Here is a 20848-nt window from a genome sequence, read left to right on the forward strand (position 1 = left end):
GTATTGTGCAATGAGAAGGGGTGAATTAATAATCTTTTTTGCGGGGTTCTTTAGGGAAGAGTGACCATAACATGATAGAATTCTTCATTAAGATGGAAAGTGAAGTAGTCCAATCTGAAACTAGGGTCCTAAATCTAAACAAAGGGAACTATGAAGGTATGAGGAGTGAGTTGGCTATGATAGATTGGGAAGCTTCATTAAAAGGCATGACGGTGGATAGGCAATGGTTAACATTCAAGGAACAAATGCATGAGTTGCAACAATTATACATTCCTTTCTGGCAGAAAAACACAAAAGGAAAAGTGGCTCAACCATGGCTAACAAAAGAAATTAAGGATAGTATTAAATCCAAAGAGGAGTCATATAAAGTTGACAGAAAAAGTAGCAAGCCTGAGGATTGGGAGCAGTTTAGAATTCAGCAAAAAAGGACCAAGAGATTGATTAAGAGGGGAAAAAATAGAGTATGAGAGTAAACTTGCAAGGAACATAAAAGTGGACTGAAAAACTTCTACAAGTATGTAAAAAGAAAAAGATTAGTGAAGACAAATGTAGGTCCCTTACAGTCAGAAACGGGAGAATTTATAATGGGGAACAAGGAAATGGCAGAGCAATTAAACAAATACTTTGGTTCTGTCCTCACAGAAGAGGACACAATAACTTCCCAGAAATGCAAGGCAACCAAGGGACCAGTGAGAAGGAGGAATTAAAGGAAATTAGTATTCGTAAAAAAATAGTGCTGGAGAAATTAATGGGACTGAAAGCCGATAAATCCCCAGGGTCTGATAATCTGCATCCAGAGTACAAAAAGAGGTAGCCATGGAAATAGTGGATGCATTAATTGTCATCTTCCAAAATTCTATAGATTATGGAACAGTTCCTGCAGATTGGAGGGTGGCAAATATAACCCCACTATTTAAAAAAGGGAGAGAGAAAACAGGGAACTACAGACCAGTTAGCCTAACATCAGTAGTAGGGAAAATGCTAGAGTCTATTGTAAAGGATGTGATAACAGGGCACTTGGAAAATATCAACGGCATTAGACAAAGTCAACATGGATTTATGAAAGGGAAATCATGTTTGACAAACCTACTGGAGTTTTTTGAGGATGTAACTCGTAGAATAGATAAGGGAGAACCAGTGGATGTGGTTTATTTGGATTTTCAGAAGGCCTTTGATAAAATCCCACATAAGAGGTTAGTATGCAAAACTAAAGCACATGGGATTGGGGTAATATACTGACATGGATTGAAAATTGGTTAACAGACAGGAAACAGAGAGTAGGAATAAATGTGTCTTTTTTGGGGTGGCAGGCGGTGACTAGTGGGGTACCGCAGGGATCGGGGCTTGGGCCCCAGCTATTCACAATATATATCAATGATTTGGATGAGGGAACCAAATGTAATATTTTCAAGTTTGCTGATGACACAAAACTAGGTGGGATCGTGAGTTGTGAGGAGGATGCAAAGAGGCTTCAAGGTGATTTAGACAAGTTGAGTGAGTGGGCAAATACATGGCAGATGCAGTATAATGTGGATAAATGTGAAGTTATCCACTTTGGAAGGAAAAACAGAAAGGCAGAGTACTATTAAATGGTGATAGATTGGGAAATGTTGATGTACAAAGGGACCTGGGTGTCCTTGTACACCAGTCACTGAAAGCAAACATGCAGGTGCAGCAAGCAGTTAGGAAGGCAAATGGTATGTTGGCCTTCATTGCAAGAGGATTTGAGTACAGGAGCAAGGATGTCTTACTGCAGTTATACAGGGCCTTGGTGAGACCAGACCTGGAGTATTGTGTGCAGTTTTGGTCTCCTTACCGAAGAAAGGATATACTTACCATTGAGGGAGTGCAGCGAAGGTTCACCAGACTGATTTCTGCGATGGCAGGACTGTCTTATGAGGAGAGATTGGGTCGACTCAGCCTGTATTCACTCGAGTTGATAAGAATGAGAGGGGATCTCATTGAAACATATAAAATTCTGACAGGGCTAGACAGACTGGATGCAGGGAGGATGTTTCCCCTGGCTGGGGGTTCCAGAATGAGGGGTCACAGTCTCAGGATATGGGGTGGGACATTTAGGATTGAGATGAGGAGAAATTTCTTCACTCAGAGGGTGGTGAACCTGTGGAATTCTCTACCACAGGAGGCTGAGGAGGCCAAGTCACTGAATATATTTAAGAAGGAGCTAGATAGATTTCTAGACACAAAAGGCATCAAGGGATATGGGGAGAGAGCAGGAATATGATTTGAGATTGAGGATCAGCCATGATCATATTGAATGGCAGAGCAGGCTCGAAGGGCCAAATGGCCTACTCCTGCTTCTATTTTCCACGTTTCTATGTTTCTATATTTTATTTGCTTTAGTTGCAGTTTTAATTATTTTTTAAAAGTCTTCCTTTAAAGTCAAAATTATGAAGGGGTAGAATTCCCACTGGGGTTCCCTGATCTCCAGCCATAACCAAGAAGTAAATAACTTGTTAATCTGAGCTGTATACAACTAATGAGACACTGAGGATGTTACCAGAACTGAGAGGTTATACTTATCAGGAAAGATTGAATAGGCTGGGGCTCTTTTCTCCAGAAAAGAGAAGGCTGAGGGGGTGACCTAATGGAGGCCTTTAAAATTATGAAGTGGTTTGATAGGGTAGATGTAGAGAAGTTGTCTCCACTTGTGGGGGAGACCAGAACTAGGGGCCATAAATATAAGATAGTCACTAATAAATCCAACAGGGAATTCTGGAGAAACTTCTTTACCCAGGGAGTGGTTAGAATGTGGAACTCGCTACCACAAGGAGTAGTTGAGGCGTATAGCATAGATGCATTTAAGGGGAAGCTAGATAAACACATGAAGGAGAAAGGAATAGAAGGGTATCCTTATTGGGTTTGATGAAGAGGGTGGGAGGAGGCTCGTGTGGACCATAAACACCAGCATAGACCAGTTGAGCCAAATGGCCTCTTTCTGTGCCGTAGACTCTATGTAATTCTGTGTGACAATCCAAACCTGAATCTGTAGTCATCGGAGGAATTCCCAACCTGGAGCAAAACAATCTTCACGGTCAGCGACAAAGAGAAGAATTACTCGCTTTTGGTCGGCCTCTGACTGCCTGGGGTAAAGATAATGTGGGAGATTAAAGCGAACAATTCTGCAATGGAACAATCAATGGCATGTGAAAATAACCCATTCCAGAGGTGAGAGCTATTGTTTCAAATCCAAAGCAAACCACATTCGCACACTGATCAAAATCTTCTACCAGCTAGGAAGGAGTTGCTTTCTAGTGAAAATGCATTTTTCTCCATTTCATGGTGACATATGATTACTATTCTCAAGGCACAAGTAGAGTTGCCATTCTCTGAATGCAGAAACCCTTGGGTCTGCAAGGCTATTGACAGTTATTATACACATGCTTTAAATAAAAAACTGGTCTGTACAAGACTGGCGCACTTTAGGGAATAAAGCGTCACACATAAAATAGAATAATTTCTTCTATAAAAGGATGAGCTAAATGAACTAAATGGTGTCTGTCAACCGTATTTATCTTTGTGAAAATTGCTGGTCAGCCCCCTCTCCATTTTAAACTATCAAGACAACCAGATTGTCTAAATGCATTCAATATGATTTAGAAAAACAAGTGTGTCCAGGGTCAAGAAAGTTGGGGGAGGGGGGGGCGGGGAGTGGAATTGTCACTTCCAACAGAGTTGATTTTGCTCTTGGCCAGCATCCTAGCATAAGCCAGCTATGCGATGTTTGTACAAGTCTGATGTGACCTGTGCTGAACCTGCCTGTATTTTCGGGTTCAGTACATTAGCATAGAATGGGTGAGCACCAGGTTTGGTTAATGCCTGCTGTTGTCCACTGGCCCCAAAAGTGGCCAAAAAAACACATGAAGACGCAAATGCTGCAGTTTTGGGTGGGAGAAAAACATTTGTAGCTTTAAAGACAAAACCAGGCCAGGCAGCAGTCATGACAGTGGACATTTTGCTGCAGCAACTGAGGCAGGGGAAGGAGGTCCTCTTTCCTACTGATGGACGTCAGGCGAGCCAAGGTGCTTGACTGGAGGTGGCACATCACACCCATGCTCACAGCCCATTAAAGTGGTCTTGGCTGCAATGCCAGAAGAAGTTTAATGACTTCACCAGGAATGCCAAGGTTGGGCCCCCACTGTAACATCATTGACATCCAGTGTATGAAGTACTAATGGAATGAATAGCTCCCTCCCACCCACACAGCCGTACAATGCTTATGTAGGTTCCCATGGTTGCTCATTATACTTGAGGGTACACTTCTCAATATCTCCCTTTTCCAACAACCCCTTCCCTGTATGATGCAACTTCATATGTTGATATCTGTGGATCCCAGCATTGCACATGGCTATCAGTGTATTTCACACCACCAACGCCAAATACTTGATGCATACTGTTAGCAAGGTGCAGCGAATGCACACAGGAGGAGGATCCCCAAATCTGCATCACCTTGCTGCATTTGAGGAGATGTTGTTGCAGATCCAGGGAAGAGAGACAGCAGAGGAAACAAGAGATCGATAAGTAGGAGGCTTGGCTCCAGTTCAGGGTTAGTATCTTTCATTTGTTCCCCATCCTATTCAATCACTCACTTATTGGGATTAAGGAGTGACAGACAAAAATGAAAGGAAAGGAAGCCACATATGAGCAGGCATGAAGCCACAGCTGACTGTTTCTGTCACTGGCTGTGCCAGTCCTATGGTTTATGTTAGCAGCAGGTATCCTTATAGCAGATGGCACAGCTTTGCATCTGGCTCTCTGCTGACTCAGAACCAGTGAAGACGCTTCCCCACGGTCATTGCCAACTATGTGGTATAATGCCTGCAAAGATGGTTGATGGCATTTTGGCAGGTCCAGTCAAACAGGCTTCATTGGATTATAATCACCCCAACATGCCTTCTTTCATGCAGTACCACATAAAGTATGACATGCTGTGATTGGGGCATTCCTGTCAAAGTTAGTCAGGCTTTCACACATATCTGTGCCACCTGCTGTCACAACCTACCTTGAAAATTGGAGTCTCCATATGCACTAATCATCCTCCGCTACCTTCCAACATGTCACATAGGTGATTCTCATTGTGAAATCTATTGATAGCTGTTATGTCAGCCTTGGCTCAGTGGTAGAACTCTTGCCTCTCAGTCAGAAGGTTGTGGGTGCAAGCCCACTCTAGACTTCAGCACATAATATAGGCTGACACTTAAGTGCAGTGCTGAGGGAGCGCAGCACTGTAGGAGGTGCCATTTTTCAGATGAGGCATTAAACTGAGGATCCATTTGCCTGCTCAGGTAGATGCAAAAGATCCCATTATATTATTCGAAGAGGAGCAGGGATGTTTCCAATATCCTGGCCAACATTTATTTCTTAGTCAACACCACTAAACCAGATTACCTGGTCATCTATTTCATTGCTCTTTGGGACCTTGCTGTGCACAAATTGCTGCATTTGCCTATGTAACAGTGGCTATGTTTCAAAAGTAATGCATTGGCTGTAAAGCACGTTGGGATGCCCTGAGGATGTGAGAGATGCTATATAAATGCAAGTTCATTCTTTCTTTAATGGTGCTGCAGGCAAAATAAAATTGGTTCAAAGGCTCATAGGAGTATGTGTGAGGAGAAAAAGGCACAAAAGTATAAAAATAGTCCAGTATAGGCCTTAAAACTACAACAATCTTCTTTTTAGCTCTTCAAAGTGAATCGCCTATGCTGCTCAGCATCTAGCAATTCCAGACGTCCAATTTTAAATATTATAACAGAGTTCCAGCCTGTTTCAAGCAATAAACCTCCTCTGCACCCCCCACCCCCCACACTAGAAATGCGCAGCATGCACACTTGGCCGAAATCCAGTGTTACGGGTCTGCATCTGTTTCCCTTTGACTCACACCTCAGGAACTGGCGCACACTCGGCAATAGGCAGAGGACAGTCGTCCCCTATCTCCCTCCAAAGGAAGAGATTATGAAATAATCATATAGTTTCAGTTGTTGGTAATGCTTAGCTGGATTTTGAGCACTGGCAGAATGTACCCTTATTGCTTATGATGTAAAGTCCCTCTTCACTGAAGCGGTCATTATTCCCTAGAATAATTGCATCATGTGGATGACACTCTTATGGATACATCTCAAGTCAAGAAAATTAATTCAATTCTCTCCATTTTTGGGTGAGAGATTGGCAGACCAAGGACCAACGTTACTCACCTGCAAAGGAAGCCAAAGGGCGTCTGTCTCCTTGAGCCATATCCGCACCAAATAAGCTCACCAGTTGAAGCCACTATTGCACAGCTGTTAATGTAAGATTTATTACTGTGGATCTGCATTTATTTTTAAGAATGATATTTATCAAATAGATTACCTTTTTACATCAAAATGTCTGAGAATTAATCCTTACTGCGGCACTAAAAAGTGCGCACTGATTTCCTACCTGCACACTTTGACATGTTTAACCAGCAGGTCCACTGCATGTTTAGTTACAAGGTGCCTCAGATGTTTCAGCAGGAATCGCCTCCTTGCAGCACAGCTCTCTCTCTTCTAGTGACACTTTGTGCCAGAGAAAATGAGCACGAAAGAGACCAAAGTCTGACAAATCAAATCCAAGTTATTCTGAGCATTGCATGCCAATGTGAAATAAATGGCAGGTCCCAAATCTGTACACAGGATACAGGGGCATAATTTCTTTACAGACTTGGAAATGGATGAATTGAAAATTACCTCATCAATCTCTATTCATGGCAATTGTTCATCAATTGCAAATGTTCTAATCTTGGGATGCTGTGGTAAGGAATAGTAGACTGTACGGATGAGTCCCCAGTCATACAGCATCAACTATGCAGCACTGGGAGCACTTCTAAAAAGAGGTGCGAATGGACAGCCAGGGTTACACTGGCCACAAACACCATTTCAGTCTCGGGGAGGACTTTGCTCTGTGCTTGCATAAGCAGTTAAGTGCACAGAGCTGTGTGCACCAGTGCTTGACTCCATACAGGCCAGTGATGTCAGCAGAGGACAGCGCCACTTGTAATATAAATGATGCAAGCTGGTCTGAGCTTAGCAGCCCGAGGACCCACTGAGAGTCCCACTGGAGTCAGACCATGTATGGACGCTGATAGGGTGAAGTGAAGCCAAACAAAATGGAATCACATGGAGGCCTTTTACTCAAGTAAACGGTGGTGGGGTGGGGTGAGGTGGCAGATGCCGATTTCAATGAGTTTATCTCTCTATAGGTAGGAAGAATGTGTTGCGTGTACAGAATGTAAGCCTTTACTTTACTTTCATTATTGCCACACATTCATTTATCTTCAAATTAACGTTTATTCCAAGTGCATTCACAACCTTAATGTAATCCGTCTGGAAAAAGAAACATAATTCGGTTAGGTTTGTCATTGTGGGGGAAGAGATGAGACAGCTACTACCCTTACATGTCGAATGTGATTCACAGCACAATACTAAAAGAGAGAGAGAAAAAAAAAAGTCATCATAACGTCGGAGAGAAAAGCTTTCACAATCACTCTGCCACCATACAATGATCTGGAGTCATTCAGGGCTGACATCTCTGGATGTTATTATTCTGATTGATGCAATAAGAATGTAATTCCCTTCAGCACTACAGATGGGTATTGAGAAGCAGAGCAGATGTATTGTAGCTAATCAGACAGGGACCCAGCAGGATAACTAGGATCTGCACGGATACAGACTGTATTCATATTCATTCAGCCACTTTTAATTACACACTGCTCCTTGCTCCTTTGTTTTATCCAGGATCAAATTTTCATTTCTTGTATTTAGCTTTTGTTCACTTTCCTGCATTAATTTTGTTGTAGTGAGTGATAATAATACACGTTTTAATTAATTATTACATTTTTAACCTTCTTCGTTTTACCCTATGGTTATTTCAACACGAGAATCAAGTTCTCTCGCCAAAGAAATGTAAATTATACATAAGATGAAGCACTATCAAATGTCAGTATTACAAGTGCTACAAACTGACATTCATTAATTACAGTCTCCAAGCAATAGTGACAGCATTTCAACATTAAAGCCTTTTGGTGGTCATTTTCAACACTCTTGTACAAGCAGAATCTCAACATTATTATGCATCCCATGTACAGTAACAAGCAACTCATGCTAGCTTTTCTTAAACACTGCATTGCTTTCAACGTTAAACCAAGGCTTGTTGCCCCCAGGTAGATTAGTTTACATGAGAAGGCCTTGTTCATCGCAGTTTGTACCACCAATCCGAAATATTCCAGTTCAGACAGGGACTGATCTCCATCCCTCCCCACCTGTTGCAATCTGGACAGCAATTTAAGAACACTAGAATCCAGAGGAAAGTAGGCAGCAGATATTCAAGCAGTGAGAGTGGGATTTGTTGTTTCTCCCTATCATGGGCATGGAGTGACACTCAAGTCTTCCAGCCCAGCTAAAAACCTAACAAAACTTTGCGGAGAACAGATAAAAAAAGTTGAAGTGACGGGTACTTCAGTAGCTCCAGGCTGTCAATGTGTAGTTTGGAGTCAAGCCCTGAACTGCTTGAGGCATCATTGAGGTCCTGTGAATGACAATCAAACCTACAGTACATGCTTGACACAAATGTTTACAGAATAATACAATGGACGTGTTTCGAGGGGCTGCACGAGTGAGCATTGGAAGTGGTAACTCATAGATCAATTCCACCATAACAACAACCTGCATTTATATAGTGCCTTTAAACGTAGTAAAAAATCCCAAGGAAGGTGCTTCACAGGAGCGATTATCAAACAAAATTTGACACCGAGCCACATAAAGAGATATTAGGACAGGTGACCAATAGCCTGGTCAAGGAGGGTCTTAAAGGAGAGAGAGGCAGAGAGGTTTAGTGAGGGAATTCCAGAGCTTAGGGCCCAAGCAGCTGAAAACACAACCGCCAATGGTGGAGTGATTAAAATCGGGGATGCGCAAGAGGCCAGAATTGGAGGAGCACAGAGATCTCAGAGGGTTGTAGGGCTGGAGAACAGCAAGACATTCAACAATTCTGCAGTAAATTAACATTTTGGATCCTCATGTGACAATAATCTGAAAATAACAGTGTTAAGATCAGAATCTGGAATTGTTATTTTGATTAAATAGAACAGCAACATTCGTTCTAATGGCTCAAAGGTTTTAGCCAGTGAATAGATGAATGATATCTATCAGGAAGTACTGGCTTCATTACCCAGCCTGTTCTTAGTTAGTTGATCTCATCAAGTGTAGGTGTTAAGATTCCACAATTGACCTTAAGGCCCTGGCCTAGGGTGAGGAAAATCAGCTAAGGTACCAACTCTAATGACTCCTGCATGGGAGATCGACAAGTAATATATTAAAAGTCTTGCGTTTGGTGCACACTTCATGCATCACACTTACTCCATCCTATCTTGCTGATAGCATGTCCTCTGGCTCACCAAGAACAGCATCATGGAAGATTTGCTAACAATATCACAGAAGCAGTAGATATAGCACTCCTTGGATCTCGCATGTGTGCAACTCAAACCTTGAATCAACCGGACTTATTCCCACATTGTGCTGAATCACTGCAATGTTCTGGTGCTTTTCTATCTGCCCTGCTCCTTGATTTTAGGTTGCTTCTCTCCCGCCCCACTACTTGATATTCCTTCCCAACCTACGGATCTAATCTCTCATCTGATGTGACCTCCGTTGCTCCTGCTCTCCATTGTGCCTGCATCCCATGTTCCTATTGTGCCTCTCACCTGACAGCAGCCTTGTATCCTAATCAGTAGACACGAACAGGAATGCGGGTTAAATGCTGAGGTGGTCATAGATCCTTATAGGTAAATTTATAAATTTGGTAGCCCAGTGCTCAGCTGGAATAAAAATGTATCCAAGGTACTGGGTTGCTTTAACCAGGTTCAGACAACAAATAAGAAATTTATATTGTTGCTGCATAAGGCATTAATCAAATTACATCTGCAGTACAATGTGCAGTATTAACCATCTCATCATAGGAATCCCTGAATCCTGCACAATGTGATCCAGCACCAAATAGGACACGTTCTATTGAAATGTATTGCAGTGCTCAGTGGAGCGCGGTTGTTTTCAACAGCCAGGGATTATGGGGTAGAAATTGTCCCTTGTTGCGCCCGATTTGCGGGCATAAATCAGGCACAACGAGGCCCAATTCCGGGGATCAACGTCCTGTGTCTGAAGGACACCTACAAAACGTCCGACCCGAAGTTGGGGTGAGCCATTTTTCAGGCAACCCCGGTGGTTACCTAAAACAGGCGTTGGCAGCGTCTGCCAACAAAAGATAAGTTTTCCTTTAAAAAAGGAAGGCAGCACACCCAAATAATGTTAATGAGGACTGAGGCCCAATTTCGGCCGGCCTTGAGCCTCCCAGTTGGAGTGGGCTCTGCCTGTGCAGCACCGATCCTGGGCCTGAAAATGAGCCCAGATGAATTTCTACCCCGACAACTGCACAGCTTTTCCTCATTAACAAATTCAAACAGGCCTTTGCAGATTAAGTATATCCAAACAGCTCAGATCACAGATGTCAAACAGAAAGAAACATATAAGCCTGTCACCTATTTGGCTCTCTGTTGCAGAGAGCGGCATTTCATTTCCCAGTGAATTTATTTTAGTAAAAGATGTAAAATTGATATGATCTGAAGAGAACCCAGGGTGTCAATGCTGTGTTTGTTTCGAAAACAATTTCAGAAACTATTCAGAAATGACCCAAAGGTGAAAACTGATGTGTGCTGGTGCATTTTATCACTGAGTTTGAAGCAATGTGGGGTAAGCAGTCATTCAGATACTCCTTAACGCCTTGATACAGACAAGAAGCAAAGCCCGGCCATCAACAGACACGCTACAAAGCAACAATGCGACTAGAGGTCAGTTGGCTACTTCAAACTCAATGCGTGACACACAGATAGAACATATTTTTATGAGATTTGATTTGGAAGGAAAAGAATAGCCGGGCTTGCAAAATTCTGCTCAAACTCTTCAGTGCTGACTAGGTTCAGTGTTACCTATGCTGAAAATAATGTTCATTCGAGGCATTTTTTGGCTTGGATTTTGCAAAATAGGTTTCAGTCTTGAGGCCAGTGAGCGTCTCATGGTTTGGAATTGCTATCTTGCCTCAATGTGACAGCTCCTATTGCGATCAAGCACATGGGAAGAGATTTAATTTTAAACTGTGAAATTATAATTGCTTCTCTTGACTTGCAGGTTTATGGCACTGTGGTAGGGGATTGTGGGTAAAGGCTACAGTGTGACACTGGGTCACATTAATTTTTCACAATTCACAGAACATTTAGATAGAAATTGGCTTCTTGCAGGAATGGTGAAAATTACTGTATCGATGACACCACCACACCATTACTAACTCATTGACAGCCACAAAGTCCAACTAATATACTACGCAGCTTTAATGTTGAAAATGAAAGCAACAGAATTCAAAAAAGTTATGCCTCATTGAGAGACCGAAATACTACTGATTGCAAAAACTCTTGTTCCTGACGTGTTTTCATGAAGCCCCCAGGCAACTCGGGTCTATTTATTTATATTTTTTTACTGGCAGGTTTGTCTGTTTGAATTTCATGGGCTCGGATGTCTGGGATGGTCTGTTCTTAGCACTAATACCTCACTGCTGGATAAATCCTAAATCAGAACATGTAGATTTGCTAGTGTCCGCAGCTAGCTTAAGATATATGCAAATTAATGGGAACATTGATTTATGATTTATACATTACCTGCGAGGCTCAAATTTAAAATTCTCATCCGTGTTCAAATACCTCCTTGGTCTTACACCTCCCTATCTCTGTAACCTCCTCCAGCCCTCCAACTCTGGCCTCTCATGCATCCCCAATTTCCTTTGCCCCGCCATTGGCGGCTGCACATCCAGCTCTGGAAATCCCTCCGTAAACCTCTCTGCCTCTCTATCCTTCTTTAAGGCGCTCCTTAAAATCTACCTTTTTTAAATTCGTTCATGGGATGTGGGCGTCGCTGGCGAGGCCAGCATTTATTGCTCATCCCTAATTGCCCTTGAGAAGGTGGTGGTGAGCCGCCTTCTTGAACCGCTGCAGTCCATGTGGTGAAGGTTCTCCCACAGTGCTGTTAGGAAGGGAGTTCCAGAATTTTGACCCACCGACGATGAAGGAACGGTGAAATATTTCCAAGTCGGGATGGTGTGTGACTTGGAGAGGAACGTGCAGGTGGTGTTGTTCCCATGTGCCTGCTGCTCTTGTCCTTCCAGGTGGTAGAGGTCACGGGTTTGGGAGGTGCTGTCGAAGAAGCCTTGGCAAGTTGCTGCAGTGAATCCTGTGGATGGTACACACTGCAGCCACTGTGTGCCGGTGGTGAAGGGAATGTTTAGGGTGGTGGATGGGGTGCTAATCAAGCAGGCTGCTTTGTCCTGGATGGTGTCAAGCTCCTTGAGTGTTGTTGGAGCTGCACTCATCCAGGCAAGTGGAGAGTATTCCGTCACACTCCTGACTTGTGCCTTGTAGATGGTGGAAAGGCTTTGGGGAGTCAGGAGGTGAGTCACTCGCCACAGAATACCCAGCCTCTGATCTGCTCTTGTAGCCACAGTATTTACATGGCTGGTCCAGTTAAGTTTCTGGTCAATGGTAACCCCCAGGATGTTAACAGTGGGGGATTCGGCGAAGGTAATGCCGTTGAATGTCAAGAGGAGGTGGTTAGACTCTCTCTTGTTGGAGATGGTCATTGCCTGGCATTTGTCTGGCACGAATGTTACTTGCCACTTATGAGCCCAAGCCTGGAAATTGTCCAGGTCTTGCTGCATGCGGGCTCGGACTGCTTCATTATTTGAGGGGTTGCGAATGGAACTGAACACTGTGCAATCATCAGCAAACATGCAAATTTCTGACCTTATGATGGAGGGAAGGTCATTGATGAAGCAGCTGAAGATGGTTGGGCCTAGCACACTGCCCTGAGGTACTCTTGCAGCAATGTCCTGGGGCTTAGATGACTGGCCTCCAACAACCACTACCATCTTCCTTTGTGCTCGGTATGACTCCAGCCACTGGAGAGTTTTCCCCCTGATTCCCATTGACTTCAATTTTACTAGGGCTCCTTGGTGCCACACTCGGTCAAGGGCAGTCACTCTCACCTCACCTCTGGAATTCAGCTCTTTTGTCCATGTTTGGACCAAGGCTGTAATGAGGTCTGGAGCCAAGAGGCCCTGGCGGAACCCAAACTGAGCAGGTTATTGGTGAGTAAGTGCCGCTTGATAGCACGGTCGACGACACCGTCCATCACTTTGCTGATGATTGACAGTAGACTGATGGGGCGGTAATTGGCCGGATTGGTTGTGTCCTGCTTTTTGTGGACAGGACATACCTGAGCAATTTTCCACATTGTCGGGTATATGCCAGTGTTGTAGCTGTACTGGAACAGCTTGGCTAGAGGCGCAGCTAGTTCAGGAGCTCAAGTCTTCAGCACTACAACCGGGATGTTGTTTCCAGTGCACTCAGCCGTTTCTTGTTATCATGTGGAGTGAATCGAAATGGCTGAAGACTGGCTTCTGTGATGGTGGGGATATCGGGAGGAGGCCAAGATGGATCATCCACTCGGCACTTCTGGCTGAAGATGGTTGCAAACACTTCAGACTTGTCTTTTGCACTCACGTGCTGGACTCCGCCATCATTGAGGATGGGGATGTTTACAGAGCCTCCTCCTCCCGTTAGTTGTTTAATTGTCCACCACCATTCACGACTGGATGTGGCAGGACTGCAGAGCTTTGATCTGATCCGTTGGTTGTGGAATCGCTTAGCTCTGTCTATAGCATGTTGCTTCCGCTGTTTAGCATGTATGTAGTCCTGAGTTGTAGCTTCACCAGGTTGGCATCTCATTTTTAGGTACGCCTATGCTGCTCCTGGCATGCTCTTCTACACTCCTCATTGAACCAGGGTTGATCCCCTGGCTTATTGGTAATGGTAGAATGAGGAATATGCCGGGCCATGAGGTTACAGATTGTGCTGGAATACAATTCTGCTGCTGCTGATGGCCCACAGCACCTCATGGATGCTCAGTTTTGAGCTGCTAGATCTGTTCTGAATCTATCCCATTTGGCAAGGTGGTAGTGCCACACAACACGTTGGATGGTATCCTCAGTGCAAAGATGGGACTTTGTCTCCACGAGGACTGTGCGGTGGTCACTCCTACCAATACTGTCATGGACAGATGCATTTGCGACAGGTAGATTGGTGAGGACGAGGTCAAGTAAGTTTTTCCCTTGTGTTGGTTCATTCACCACCTGCCGCAAGCCCAGTCTGGCAGCTATGTCCTTCAGGACTCGGCCAGCTCAGTCAGTAGTGGTGCTACCGAGCCACTCTTGGTGATGGACATTGAAGACCACCAACCAGAGTACATCCTGTGCCCTTGCTACCCTCAGTGCTTCCTCCAAGTGGTGTTCAACATGGAGGAAGACTGATTCATCAGCTAAGGGAGGGTGGTAGGTGGTAATCAGCAGGAGGTTTCCTTGCCCATGTTTGACCTGATGCCATGAGATTTCATGGGGTCCAGAGTCAATGTTGAGGACTCCCAGGGCCACTCCCTCCTGACTGTATATCACTATACTGCCACCTCTGGTCGGTCTGTCCTGCCGGTGGATCAGGACATACCCAGGGATGGTGATGGAAGAGTCTGGGATGTTGGCTGAAAGGTATGATTCTGTGAGTATGGCTATGTCAGGCTGTTGCTGGACTAGTCTGTGGGACAGCTCTCCCAATTTTGCCACAAGTCCCCAGATGTTAGTGAGGAGGACTTTACAGGGTCGACTGGGCTTGGTTTGCTGTTGACATGTCCGGTGCAGGGTGGTCCGTCCGGTTTTATTCTTATTATTCTTACCTCTTTGAACAAGCTTTTAGTCTGTGCTAATATTTCCTTCTGTGGCTCGGTGTCAAATTGTGTGCGATTACACTCCTGTGAAGCGCCTTGGGATGTTTAACTACGTTAAAAATACTACATAAATGCAAATCATTGTGTTTGAGGCTCCAAGTACACACCTTTGGGTGTAAGTGAAATCACCAACAAAATGACGGTAAGGACACCACACACACCACCTCCCTCACAAACCTTCTGACTTTTTCTTAACCTCATTATTGACTAGGTAATAAGCACAATGCTCTGTGCGCAGGTTCTTGCAACATGTTTGTGTTTCCAAATGCAGTGCATAGCTAGCTTTGAAGAACAAACAATGAAAAGAGTGCATCCCTAAATAGTGTTTCAACTTGCGATCAAAAATTGCTTTTGCTGCAGCCAGGCTTTTTTTTTACACTTTTCAATCTCTTTATGTGCCTTGGCCCTTCTCCGGGGCTTCTCAAATTAACATTTCACAATGGTTGTGTGGGAAGCATTTAAGCTTCGCAAACCAGAACGTTTGAAAGAAACCATTTTTTTAAAAAACAATTTGGCTCCTTTTTTGGTTATTTTGAGCCCCCTACTTATTGCAGATAGATTTTGCAGTACTCTTCCATTTCGCTGCTGGGAATGGCAATTGAGATTGACCCTTTGATTCTCCCAACCTTTCTGAGGATAACAGCTCAGGAACCTCCCTTTGCTTCTGTAACTGCTCAGCCAATATTTGCAACTTACTTTGTGTGGATTTGGAGGTTTGAATTTCTGTTCTATTGTTCAGTAGAAGAGCAGGTGAGAGCATCAAAGGACTCTGTCACCCAGACCTTAATTTATAAACTTAAACATGAGTCCATATGCTTACGAGGATTGAACTTTCCTGTACGGTTGGCGCAGCCCCTGTTCAATTTAGTTTTACAGGCTTAGCGTTTCAGAATCTGACGTTGAAGTGATCGGTGGGAAAAAACAAACTATTGTCAGAAGCAGATCCAATTCATCCAGTCAGTTCTGGGACATTAAAAGGTCAAAGTTGAAAACACTTCTCTCTCCTGTAACCTCTCAAAAACAAAATGGCTACATTGGCTAGTCTCTTTCTTCTTTTTAACAATGCCTCAGCATTAAATAAATCATGAGGGCTATGAAAGAACACTTTGTCTGTCTGGTATGGTGGTGGAAACTGGGTGCTTTTTTGCATGCATTGATATAATTGTGGGCATTGACTACAACCAGTATTGTAGAAACATAATTCCAACACCAGGTATCTAAAGAAGGTGAGATTTTTGTTTGTTGAAACATTGCAACTCCACAAATTTAAAATTTATTAGATTTTATACCCAGAGTCAATAGGTGGACAGTTCGCCCTATATTTCTATTATCCTATCATTTCAAAATGTGCAAATGTAACCCAATTACATTGAACATAAAATAACAGCTTAAAAGAAAAAAGTTGGCCAGAGATACACATGTAGGATTCAAGAATAACTCTGATTCAAGCAGAGAATTACAACATACCACATCCCATCATATGGAGTTTGCAAACCAGCCACCATATTTAAATGGACAATCTTAATCTAAATACAAAATTCTCACATTATTTAGCTTTCCATTGCTTGGCTAGCACTCTGACTGTGTCAGGCCAGCATGCATTAGTTCACGCAAGTGTCAGCCTTGCCTCATTGGTAGCATTCTTACCTCTGAGTCCGAAGATCATGGGTTCAAGTCTCACTCAAGAGACTTGAGCATATAATCTGGGCTGACACTCCAGTGAGGCAGTGCTGCACTGTTGGAGGTGTCGTCTTTTGGACGAGGTGTTAAATTGAGGCCCCGTCTGTCCTCTCAGGTAGATGTAAAAGATCCCAAGGCACTATTTGAAGAAGAGCCAACATTCATCCATCAACCAACATCATTACAACAGATAATCTAGTCATTTATCTGATTGTTGTTTGTGGGACCTTGCTGTGCGCAAATTGGCTGCTGCGTTGCCTACATTACAAAAATGGCTACACTTTAAAAGTGCTTCATTGGCTGTGAAGCGCTTTGGGACATCCTGAGGTCATGAAAGGCGCTACGGAAACGCAAGTTCTTTCTTCTTTAACTTGTAATAAAACAGCATTCAGCTGCAGTGAATAAATGGTTGAACTTAATTATTTTCTATATAAACCAAACACAGAAAGGTTGATACAGATATAATCAAGCACAAAATATGTATGCAAACTGATAATGAGTGCATCAGGATTCTGCTTTCCCAGTATCTATGCGCATGTCGAATATTCGAAAATAACCCCCAACCCGTGGAAGGTTTAAATGCTTAAAAATGGATCCACCATTCCAAAGTATTTCTGCATGCACACACATCTCTAGCTATGTCAGAAATAAGTGCCAACTATGACTCCTTATCAGATACCACCGTGGATATCATGTAAAAGAGGCCATTAGGCTATAAACTACTCCCAGGTGCTACATAAACACAGGGACTACAGACCAAAAGCGCTTATTGCTGTAGGACCAGAGCAGTTTAGTGCACAATAACCTCATGAAGCTGATTGTCACTATTATACTTCATATTGTAAAAGGTGATTTATTTTTTAAAACCTCCCATTCATTTCTTTATTATCTTCTTGTTTTTCTCACCCCCTAGGTAGTGTTGCCAAGTCTGGATGGATGTATTTCTGCAGGTTTCATCATATGACTTCCTGCCTCCAATCGCCCCGCTCAGTGAAACAGCTTTTTGCCCCATTTCCAATATTTTTATAACTAATGAACAAAAGTATTCAAAAAATATATATTTTTTAAACGCCCTATGAATTTCCTCCCAGGTGTTGGTCACAGCAGTATCCAAGAGATTAATCTTTAATTCCTGGAGACTCCAGGACAATCCTGGAGGTTTGGCAACCTACCCCCAGGAAATGAGCCAGCAATTTGTTCCAGGCTTCCACAAATGTAAACTCTTATCTCTGGCAGCCTTTTCAAAGTGACTGTGCTTTCCTCTCTGCTAATGGAGAAGCTCCTGGTCTCTCTCAACATCTCCGGTGTGGCTGAGAGCAGAATCTGTCTGTATTGGGCCTCCTGAACAAGAACCTGTGTTTTACCATTCAACACGGTGTACCAGTGAATGGCCCTATCTGATGACTTATGTTTAAGTAATATATCCAAATAAAAATGAACCTTCAAAGATGATTTTACTTATAACTTTGTTGCAGCATTGGAGAAAAGTGTGCTGCTGGTGATGATGCCCTCATACTGTGAAGCCAGAGGGAAGAATGTTTTGAATAAATCAGCATAATTAGCTGCCTGGCTTATTTCCTGGTACATTTCTTCTATGATTAAATTATAAAATCAGTAACTTTTAAGTCAGTCGTCTGACCGTGTTTAGGAGATTTTAATGACAAAGACATACTTCATGTGGCAATTATTTTTCCCACACTTTTCACAATAGATCTATGAATTTTGATTTAAAATCATATCCACGGCACTGAGATCCCACACTGTACTGTACCTTCTAACTGCAGTCTAATCACTATCTTTCCATTAGATGAAGATTCCCCTTTATGCACAGCACATCAACGCAGGCAATGACAACATACTTACATGGTAAAGCAGGGTGATGAAAACCACATCTGGGACAAGTAAACACACACCAACTGCAATCTAGCAGCGCTGAAACTGCGAAATGCAGCCTGACCCTATTTATCTGGTTAATAAAAATCTCATTAGAAGCACTGTAATTAAAACAAAGAGAAAATGTAATTTTTAAATTATGATAATTAACTCTGCATGCTTTGACTTCCCTGCCCAGCAGGGTCACGGGAGTGTGCCAAGTGACATTATGTAGTAACGTATATAAAATGGGATGGCCACGTTTTGGTCTGACAGTAGAAGAAAGCTGCTCGAGGTGGCACACTTTCAACAGTTCATTTCATTCCCGGAGTTCACACTGTGAACGCCACACTGTTGACAGACTTGCCGTTGTCTTGGTTTAAGTTTTCACTTTGCCAGTTGTGAAGGTCATGCAAGGTGACTTGTTCCTTGCGTCTGCTCCCATTAGCAGGGTTTCACCTACTGCAATGGTAAGTATCAGTGTGATGTTTTGAGACTGTAAACGTCTGAAGAGACTAGAATCGCACATATAGTGAGAAAGGAGAAGTTAACACATTTACAGCTGGCCACGGAACTGCAAAACTTATGCTTTATTGAGTCTTGTACACTTAAAATCTCAAACATGAACACAGATGAGTTTACAGTGTGAATAAAAATACTCTTCTCATTAGCTAACGTGGTGCACAGCATGATCTTGTCATTGAAATAATCATGTGATTTGGACAGAAAAATAAAAAATGTTACCAACTTGCCTTAAACAAGATAAAATTAAATAAAATGAAAAGATAGTCTTTAAAGTTCAACCATACCATCCACATTAAAGTATTCTCAGTATTGTGTGCAAATACTGAGGCTACAATTCCCAGCTCTCTTTTCAGGTACAAGGCAGCTTAGTTGACTTCAAAGGACCTATCTGAATATCGCCATAGTTACAGCCGTTATCACTGCCAACACAGCCAGGCCGACGGACACTATCTTCACTCTTAGGCCTTTCAGGTTCCAAGGTAACAGGCTTGCACTGAAGGACTTCTCGCTGCACCAGCGGTGATGTGCACGAAGAGCTGTGCCGTTCTCATTAAGGGCCTTGAACTCCTAGAGAGAGAAATTATTTTACTGTTTATTTAGTATCACCATTTGTCAGGACAGTAACATCACAACTGAGTTTAAGTAAGCACAAAAGGTCCAACCCTGAGGCTATACAATCTTTTCAGAATGAAATCAGATTACAAATGGATGATAGACTGTAAAACTTTCAAAGATTGAAAAGCTAAATTTATCGATCTTTCCACTAAGCTTGACAAGACAATACACATAATCTATCGCTGTTCCATCATGGGCCATCTGTTAATTCCTTATTTTTGCATTCTTAACAAAGCTTACCACATTTTGGACTCTACTATAGCATTCACCACCTAAAATGGGAGTAGTTGGCTCCATCATGATGGCACAAGATTATAATGTTATGAAGAGAAGCTCAGTTAAGCTTGAAAATTGAAGTTTTCTGTCAACCAAATAGCGTGTAACCTCTCCCTCAGGTGTAACATTTCTGAGCATTACTAAATACAAATCAAGGATTATAGTCTGAGATACATATTAGAGAACAAAGGGGGCAAAATAAGCTGATCTATAACAAAAACCTCTGACTTCTACACTTCACACTTAGCACATACCCAACGAGCATTTGCCTTACCCTGAAAGGGAGTTTACTTATTTCAGTTAATAAAGTGAGGACTGCTTTTTATTGGATCACTGTCCTCTATTGTTTATGTATTTTTGTTGATAGTTTTTGGGATTTGCCCTCCTTTACTTTTTCCCCATCTGATTTAAATCTCCCTTTCTTCCACCTTTCCTATTGCTCACTGAACAGTCACGGTGCATATGGAGCTGGAACAGGAGCAGCATAGGCAGCAGTTTCAGGGTGATAAAACCATCAGGGGTGAACCTTCTGCATTCGGTACCACGCCATTCAGCAGGTGTACCACCATCACCAAAGCAATCTCGATATGTCAGAGGGGCAGTGCTTAAGGAGGTTGTGTCTAATTCAGGCAGCAGTGACACCCATTCAATGCAACCCACTGTAGGAAGATCTGCTGGCACATTACAAGCTGCATATAGTGACCCCACTCTTCCCGGCCAGAATGGAGATGATTGGGTAATTCTGCCGCCAATCACTCCTGGAGACCGCACTGCTGTAAGTGACTGGGATTGATTTTACACATGTAGTTTGTATTATGTAACTATCCTCCATTCACTGCATTTTGCTAGAGAAATAACCCTGCTTTTCTCAGGAGAAGTTGCTGCATTTCGGTCATGAGTTCTGTTTGCTGCAGTTCGTAAAGACTCTTTTTAAATAGACTCTGTAGATTGCTATAGTGCGCTGTTTAAACAGATTC

The 20848-nt window shown here is 42.9% G+C and overlaps 1 protein-coding gene across 3 annotated transcripts in view; it reads right to left on the bottom strand.

Annotated features, from left to right (window-relative positions):
- Nucleotides 1–19010: 19010 nt before the first annotated feature.
- cdkal1 (CDK5 regulatory subunit associated protein 1-like 1) overlaps nt 19011–20848 on the bottom strand; it is a 1005231-nt gene continuing 1003393 nt past the window's right edge. For all 3 annotated transcript variants that reach the window (XM_068001614.1, XM_068001608.1, XM_068001620.1), the window contains exon 15: nt 19011–19547. In XM_068001614.1, coding sequence (XP_067857715.1) covers nt 19365–19547 — 183 coding nt within the window. In that variant the 3' untranslated portion in view covers nt 19011–19364. The remainder of the gene's footprint in view (nt 19548–20848) is intronic.

Source organism: Heptranchias perlo, chromosome 2 (genome assembly GCF_035084215.1).
Source record: "Heptranchias perlo isolate sHepPer1 chromosome 2, sHepPer1.hap1, whole genome shotgun sequence".
NCBI classification, from domain to species: domain Eukaryota; kingdom Metazoa; phylum Chordata; class Chondrichthyes; order Hexanchiformes; family Hexanchidae; genus Heptranchias; species Heptranchias perlo.